We start from the raw sequence: 8727 nt of genomic DNA on the forward strand, positions 1-8727 counted from the left end.
GGGGGTGGGCTGGAGGGGGAGGCAGAGAGACCCCGAGCCAAGAGCTGACTAGATCAACCAGTAAATAAAAGGTCACAATGATTTTTCAGGCACCCAGGGAGCAGCAGGCAGAGAGCTCTGCTGACGGCAGGAGCTGACAATTGGCAAATGAGCCTCTGCAGTTATCTGTTTTCCTTCCTTATTCTTGTCTCATAAGACAGAGGCTAGAAATAGATGCAACTGGCAGGTGACTTAAAGATGAAAAATGAGCAACATGGTACTGTGGGGGCTCCGTGGCAGCGGGATGGGATGCTCACGAGTGAACCAGCGGGAAGGGACAGGGCTTAGCCGAAGCTGGTTGCGGGGTTTGGCTCTTTCTCTGTCCCCGGGATTAGTTATTGAGTCTTCTCTGCAATCCTAGAAGGCAGGTATGATTGTTACCCCCACTTTACAGAAGTGAAAACTGAGGCTTACAGAGGATACGCCAGGTCCTGTCAAAGAAGGGCAGAGCCAAGATTTGAATACAGGCCGAACTGCTTCCAAAGATGAGCTCTCTGCACTACCCTACAATGCCTCCGTTCCGTAGTTCTCTCTTCTTCCCCTGTCTATCCTCCTAATCTTCAACAAGTGTTTACTGAGCACCTGTAAGGGCCAAACATTGTACTATTTCTGAGGGAGACAGAAGCAGCCCAGACAGGCAAGGCGTCTGCCACCAATAAATGCTGTTGAAATGATTGAATGAATGACCAAATGAATGGATGAGTGAAACGGTACAGTATCTCTCTTTTCCTCTCCCCATGAACCTGAGATGGGCAGAGGTTTGTACACAGTCAGAGAAGGGGCTGTCCGGAGGGGAAGTGGATTGGCCTGATCACAAAGGGCCGTGGCGGTGGGCGCTGCCCATCCCTGGCATCTTTTGTCTTGACTGAGCTGCTCAGATCCATGGCCTGTCCGGGCCCTGCTGGAGGGCTTGCTGCCCGGGAAGGAGCAGCACTGGGAACTGCATGCAAGTTCGTTCCCGCCCTCCCCCGCGCCCCAAGTTCTCTGCTGCAGCAGCAGGAGCTGCGAGGCTAAAGCACCAGCTCTTTGAGCCGAGGCTCCTTCCATCTTGGTGAGGGTAGGTGGGTTGAGTCTACCTGAAGGCTGCTCGCCTGGGTGCTACGAATATTCCGTGAGGGCTGATGCCTTCAGCTCCAACAATAACGAAATCTGGGGAATAGGCCCTGAATATGCTGAACTCTTTTATGCCTCCATGCTTCCCTTCACTGGGGAAATACTCCTTTGCTTTTTATTCCACTTGATGAAATTAAATTATTTCATAGTTCAACTAAAGCACCTCCTCCGGGAAGTCCTACTTAACTCAGGCTCTGTTGGGTGGCAACTTCTCATGCATTCCCAGTGTTCTGCATACCGGACTGAAATTCCCTGCTGACTCGTCTGTTTCCCTGGGGAATGTGATTTTGTGAGGACAAACTCTGTGCACCCAATAGGTCCTCCAAGGTTCTTTCATGAATTACTTGGGGGCTTAGTGGTTAACTAGACATTGTCCTAGGGCAGTGATGGCGAACCTTTTGAGCTCGGCGTGTCAGCATTTTGAAAAACCCTAACTTAACTCTGGTGCCGTGTCACATATAGAAATTTTTTGATATTTGCAACCATAGTAAAACAAAGACTTATATTTTTGATATTTATTTTATATATTTAAATGCCATTTAACAAAGAAAAATCAACCGAAAAAATGAGTTCGCGTGTCACCTCTGACACGCGTGTCATAGGTTCACCATCACTATCCTAGGCCCTGTCCATTTTTATCTCTCCAGTCTTCCTTCTGCCCAACTCTCCTCTCTGCCCATCTCCCCCTTCTCATTAGACATTACTTGAGGGACAGAGGCTGAACCCAGACTGTGTGCTAAGCCACCGACTGCTGAGGACACAGTCGCTTCTCCCTCTACCTGGTGCAGATTTCAACCCCAACCTGTTTGCAGAGGTGGGGAGTGGGAGTAACTGGGAGGGAGACTGAGGAAGGCTACTCCGTGCTGAGTGGCAAAGGCTCAGGGAATTTAACTGTGCAGCATGCACACAGTGAAGGGGAGACCGTGGTTGGGATGCTGGGTCCCTGAGAGGGCAGGTTACAGAAGGACCGTAGGGCCAGCTGGAAAGTACAGCCAAGCGGAGGCCCTGAAAACACAGCAAGCCCTGAGGAGACGGGGCACAGCCCTGCTCTCCCCCAGGACCCTGCCCTGTGGTAGGAAACAGCCCTGTTAGTGTAGATACCCCCAAACACACAGGAGCGCTCACCCCATCTCACTCATCCCCACACACCCCTGCTTTCACAAGCACATGCGCACGGGGCCCAGGTCACCTCCAAGTGCTGTGCACAGCCACTGTTTGAAACACACTCAGGGCTAGAAAGGAAGTCCCAAGTGTCATGGCTGCAGGGGCATTCAAAAACATTTGTGGATGGGGAAACTGAGGCTCCAGGAGGCCCTAAGTGAGGTGCACTGGCGGAACTCTGGTGATTAACCGAAGGCAGAACCCTCATCGACCACTCCCCTGTCGCTCTCCCATCACCCTCTGCCATGGCTCCACCTCCTCCACCAACTCCCTGGCGGCTCAAAGCGGGATTTTAAGTTTCATCCCTAGGACCAGGCTCAGAGAGAAACCTCATCTAACAGGCAGCGCATGTGAGATGCTGGCCAGCACTCTCAGGAGTGAGGAACCCCCTCCCCCGCCCCCCGCCAGGATGTCTGGAAACCAGCACAGCCTGGCTGAGGAGCTCACAGGCCTTTCTCTAGAGAAAGTGACTGATGGTCAGTTTCCCCCTCACAGGCCTGGGCCATCTGTGTGAGACACCAGCTGGTTTCTCCTTTCCCCTCCCTCCTGGGCGCCCAGGACCCCCGCCCCCTTAGGAAGGAGCCTCACCCACTTGCCTAATGCCTGGTCTCCCAGGGTCCCCTCTCTGGGGGAGACCACGTGGTACTCGGAACTTCCCAGCATGCTTCTTTCCACAGGTTTGCTGACTTCCCTTGTCCCCTCCCCCTGCCCCGATGCCTGGTGCGTCCTCTCTTGGCACCTCTGAAGCTGTGTCCTCACATCGCAGCGACTGTCCCAGTCGTCAGCGGATGGAAATAACTTTTCGTGACGGCTCCTCTGATGCTGCCGTCTTTTGTGTGGATCAAAACAACACAACGGCTCAGACTCTGGGTGTCTGACTGAAGCCTAATTGGAAATCCAAAGTGGCACTAACTGCTCTGGTCTAAATAAAACCCTTTCGATGACAGAAACGCAACCCAGGGAGCACGAAGGGAGCTCTGGGGCCGAGGAACAGCTGCAGAGTCCTGGGGTGTCACCATGGGGCCCTGGCCCTTGGCTGCCTAAGTAAGACTCCAGAGGGCAAGCACAGAGCTTTCTAGAGTCTAAGAGCCCTGGTGGGGGCCAGCCTCCGAGCCCATACCAGTCCGCCTGGGCCGAATCAGGGCTTGGGTGCAATGCTTCTCATGTGTGTCTCCTCTCCTTGCAACGGTGTCCCTTCGCCAGACAGGCAGTGCTGTGGATGGGGGTTTTGAGTGTGCTGAGGAGTCACAGGTCCCTGCAGGGGGCTCCTGGGCGGTGGGGGAGGGCAGGTGGGGCAGGAGCTTTGCCACCACAGGGTTGTAGGAATGGCCTGCTCAGGGCACCTCGCCTTGCTGAGCCTTCCTCATGTGTCAGATGAGGGTGACAGTACCTGTGTTTCAGGGTTGTTGTGAGGAGCTGAGATAATGCTTCTGAGGCACCTGGCCCGCTGCACAGGATCAACAGCGGCAGTGACTTCACGCACCACCCTCGCTCCCTCCACTCTGAGCACCAGAGACGGCTCCTGTGACTGCTCATGTAAGGCCCGGGCAGTGCTCCTTTACTGGATTTTAAAACAAAACAGTGCACTGCGCCAGTCTCCGTGGGGGTGTCCAGTGGGGAGTTGTGAGTCTGCGCTGGTCTCCTGGAGCCTCGAAGGCCACCTCTGAGGCCTTTCTCTTAAACTTGGAGCCCGGTGCACCCACACAGCCGCCAGGGGGCGTCATCTTAGGAAGCTAAAGGTGAGTTTGGCTCTGACTGTGTGGGGTGGAGTCCCAGCCCTTTTTTTTTTTTTTCTTTGCGAGTGCGGTGGCCCTGGGCAAATTAGGCAGATTGAATGTCAGTGTTCTTATCTGTAAAAAAGGCCAGGAGATACCACTTATCTCACGGGATTGTTACATCCACTGAGGTCATGTCTGTCAACTAAAATAAGAAAAGACCTGACCTACAGGTTAGCTAGCTGATCGCAACACATCTTCAGGCAGAGCTGAAAGGTAAGGCAGGGTGGTTAGGTTCCTTTTTTAGGTGTGGCTGTAGGCAGAGCATGGTCTGCAGGGCTTGGCCGGGTGATTATGCATGGGGCACAGCCATACACAAAAACGTAATTATCACTACGAGCGTTTATTAAGCCGGCACTATGTGCCAGGTACCTTTCAAAGTGCTTTTTATGTATTCATTCAATTAACTTAATCCTCAAGCCGATCTCATAATTATGCCCACTTTGCTAATGAGGAAACCAGAGCACAGAGAGGTCAAGCAACTTGCCCAAGGTCACCCATCAACGAGTAGTAGAGTCAGGACTTGAACCTAGGCAGACAGGCAGAGTCCAGAGCCCAATGCTCTTCATAGGGTCCGAAAACCATCCCTGGTCAGCCACTCACTACCTGCCTCTTCACAATCTAGGTAGGTAGACCCGCCCTTCTTAAGAGTCACTTCCCACTTAGGCCTCCTGTCTGGAAAAACATCCCTGGTCAGCCACTCACTACCTTCCTCTTCACAATCTAGGTAGGTAGACCTTCTTAAGAGTCACTTCCCACTTAGGCCTCCTGTCTTCAAGGATAAAGGGCTACTTTTCAAGAGAAAATCTCTGAGGCTCTACTGTTCTGGGTTGCTGTGTCAGAGAGAAGGTGAGTCCTCTGTTACTCCCAGGAGGGACCAGGAGAGGCCTGTTGATGGCTGGTATGAGTTACTTCAATTATTGAGTGAATGGTGCACCTTTGCTCTAGCAGTGCTGACTTTAGATTATATATGCTTTTATTTTCATTGAATTTTTTTTTAAGAGGAAGGAAAGGAGAGGTATAGAGAAATAGAAACAATGATGAGAGAGAAACATCCCGGATCAGCTGCCTCCTGCACGCCCCCTACTGGGGATCTAGCCTGCAACCTGGGCATGTGCCCTGACTGGGAATCAAACCGGCAACCTCTTGGTTCATAGGTCAATGCTCAACCACTGAGCCACACTAGCTGGGCTATATTGTAATTCATTTATACACTAATCTTCCCACCTGAATGTGACCTCTCTGAGAGCAGGGATTCTATTTTATTTATCTCTACACACTTCTGCACACTTACCAGTGTGGTTTTGCATTGAAAGAAAACAGAAAGAAATCAAGACAGTACCTATCTTCAGGGCAGCCCTGTTTATAAGATCTTGGCTGGAATATTACTTAGAAAGACTGCCCTACCTACATCTGCATATGCAAATGACTTGTCAGGTGGACAGCTCTATGCATTATACATGGTAGACACTTAAAGGTCTACTGAGTGAATAAGTCTGTATGCAAATGTATGCAAATTTTTCTATTTTAATTTGACCCTTGGGAACACCTTCAGGGACTCTAGGGCACAGGTTGTTTTAATTTTCTTAATTGAAAGTCTTTTAGCACAACCAGTTTTCTCTCTGAGCGAAGCTGTTGTCAAGTTGGGAAAAGAATGCTGGGCTGGACCAGGTTAATCAGGATTAATTCTGGCTCTTCTGTAATTAAGAGGATGGCCTCGGCAAGTGCCTCTCTTCTCTGGGCATCAGTTTCCTTATCTTTAAAATAAGTGGAGGAAAAAAATAATAAAATAAATAGGTGTGGGACTGGGGGTCCCTTCCGGTGTTGAGGCGCCACAACTTCCCCTCTCAGGGTCATGGTCACCTCCTCCTGGGCAGTGGGGTGTGAGCATTCAGCAGTACCTGCCTAGAAAGAGAAATCAAATCCCTTGCCAAGGATTAGAGTCTCCAGCCACCCCCACCCACTCCCGCTGCCCATTTAGAGAAATGAGTTTTTTGGCGCCAGTTCTTTTAGCTGGGCATTGTGTTCAATCATTTCTTTCCAAACCAAAGGATTTTAAAATAAGAAGCTGGAGTTTTCTCTCTTCAATACAACAAGCCAAGCATCTGATTCATAGGGTGGGTTTGCCTCTCCTCTCCCTGGTGTGAAAGTATTTTTCAAAAATGCTCCAATGAGAATATTAATCGCCAAGGAATCAGCTCCATGCCGGCTTCTCTGAAATAGGGGGAAAGATGGAGAGAAAATGGAAACACAGGCTTGAGGTGGTCACTGCTCCCTGGGCCCCCTCCCCAGGAGGTGGGATCCCCCAGTTTCTCTGGGAAAGGCACTGAGATGTGGACGGGCTCCTGGCCCACGCTGAGGGCCCGTCCTTAACCAGAAACACATGTGCATCAAAGGCTTGGATTGAAAGTGACACATTTGAAAACAAAAGTGCAGCAGAAATTCGCTTATCCTCACTTTCCTAATCCGCAAACTCTGTAATGCTCCCCCAAAGTCCCTGGGGCTCCATTGCAGCCCCTGCCTCCTCACATTCCCTCCTCCCCGCGGCTCAGCCAGGCCTCCCAGCCCAGGCAGCAGGCAGGGCTCCTGTTACCAGACTTCCAGGGCCTTGTAAAAATACACCTTGGCACGCTCGGCCTGCGCCCTGGGAAGCCTTATCGCCTGGACTAAACAAATGTGCACAATCAAAATAATCGTCTGAGATGTCAAAATAAATGGTCAGGGGACATCTGGACGCACGGCTCCGTGTGTTTTTCCCTCTCCCTTCCCAGAGTCTTTACAAGCCTTTCTGGTTTGGCAGTTCAGTGGCGTTGGCCACAGATAGGAGGCTTGTATCACCATAGGCGCTTCGAAAATGCTTCTTATTTTGGGCCCTAGGTCCGGGTTTATAGCTGTCAGGCCCTCCCCCAAACCAAAGAAACCCCAATTAGTTCTCTGGTGAAGCCGGCTAGAGACTGCAGGCATGACATGGGGGGACTGGTGTGTCCTTCCTCGCCCTACACAGGGTCTTCACCCAAGGGGTGGGGGTGGGGGGTCCTGTGCTGTACTTGAGACCTGCAGAGAAGCAGGGGGAGGGCTTCCCATCTTTGCAAAAAATTTTTGTTTCTAATAGCACTGAGTCAGTTCTTCGTGCCGCTACTCTCTTAAATGACTCAAAGCGTTGTGGTTAAAAAGTCAGTCTTCCGTGATCCGTGCGGGTAAGTTTCCTACCCATTGCCCTGCGTGCCCAGGCGGACCACCAAGGAGGACCACCTTCTGAGTGGGCGGGTGCCACACCGCCACGGGAGCTCTCACGCTCTGCAGCTCCGTGACCCCGGGAGACAGGAACCCACGGATTTCTCTTCCCCGAGCCTCGTTGCTCAAAGCGTGCTCACGGGCCACACGCATCAGAATCACCTGGGTGACTGCTGTCGCGAGGTGAGGCAGGGGGGAAAGGGAACCATGGGATTTCTACGGCTAGGCCATAAAGAAGGCAAGAAAGTGTCTCTTTACTCTGGCAGCCCTGAGCTGCTGTCAGCCATCAGCTGCTCTGGAAGGCTGACGATCCTGAGGCCACCATGCTGTGAGGAAGTCCAAGATGCACGGCGAGCCTTGTCCAAGGCACGCTGGCCGCCAGTCCCAGCTGATCCCAGCCTCGGAGAAGAGGAGCTTCCAGAGGATTCTAGTCCCTAGTCCTTCTAGTCCCCCCACGCCATTCAAGCTGTAGAGAAGGAAAAAAACTCTTTTGGGTGCACCTTGTCTGAATTCCTGGCTTACACAGTTGGTGTTTAACAACGGGTTGTTTTGCCCCTAAATTCTGAAGTGTTTGGTTATGTAGCAATAAATGCCCAGAACCGTGTGCCAACCACACAGCTATCAGGGCGTGCAGAACTGGTCTGAGTGTCCACGGCCTGGAGAAAGGCTGGCCATCTTTTGCAACGAGCTTGAGACTTAGTTTACTTCCTGAAGAGTCCAGAATGAAAAGCCCCCGGGCAGCCCCTTTCTGGCCAAGTATCCACACAGGCAGCCAGACCGGGCCCTGGCGGTGGGGGATGACCAGGGCTCAGGACCCCTCCCTTCTCTCCACAGATGCTGCAACACCGGCCGCCTGGGCCTCACACACGGGCCCGGGGCTGCCTCTGCCTGTATCAAGGGGAGCAGGACTGTTTAGTCTGCTGGGCACATTCCTGAATTTTTCAAATAAATAGGAGATTATGAGCAACTCAGCCTGATGCTGTCATTCGGCCAGGCCAGGGGCTTCTGAGGCGTCCCTAGGGAGGGGCCTGCAGGCATGGCAGGTTAGAGATGTTTGATGAGACTGGGAACTGCCTCCAGCCCTCTCTAGCCCTCTCAGCGGTCCCAGAGAACTTCTACACTAATAACAACAGCAATGATAATCATCACTACCGCTGTTTGAAAGCACTGACGATGTGTCAGGCACAGGGCTAGATTATTTAGGTATATTGTCTCAATCCTCACAATAGTTGCCATTCATAGGCCCATTATACAGATGAAGAAACTGAGATTTAGTGCAGTACAATAACTTTCTCAAAGCCACATGCCTAGTAAGTGGCCATAGGTTGAGTGAAGAGCAGTCTGACTCCCGTGCTCCAGCTCTTAACCGCTGGGCTATGCTGCCTCTCCAAGCCTTGAAATAGAC

General features: G+C 51.9%; 1 protein-coding gene across 4 annotated transcripts in view; it reads right to left on the reverse strand.

Annotated features, from left to right (window-relative positions):
* Window positions 1-8727, reverse strand: part of PLXNA2 (plexin A2) — a 195124-nt gene that overhangs the window by 104681 nt on the left and 81716 nt on the right. The window contains exon 4 of one of the 4 annotated variants that reach the window (XM_014532308.1): window positions 5743-6302. The exons of the other annotated variants lie outside the window; for them this stretch is intronic. Within the exon in view, the coding sequence (XP_014387794.1) occupies window positions 6144-6302 (159 nt within the window). The 3' untranslated portion in view covers window positions 5743-6143. Of the gene's footprint in view, window positions 1-5742; window positions 6303-8727 lie in introns of those variants that run through there. 4 annotated transcript variants of the gene reach the window in all.

This window comes from Myotis brandtii, unplaced genomic scaffold (genome assembly GCF_000412655.1).
Source record: "Myotis brandtii unplaced genomic scaffold, ASM41265v1 scaffold878, whole genome shotgun sequence".
NCBI classification, from domain to species: domain Eukaryota; kingdom Metazoa; phylum Chordata; class Mammalia; order Chiroptera; family Vespertilionidae; genus Myotis; species Myotis brandtii.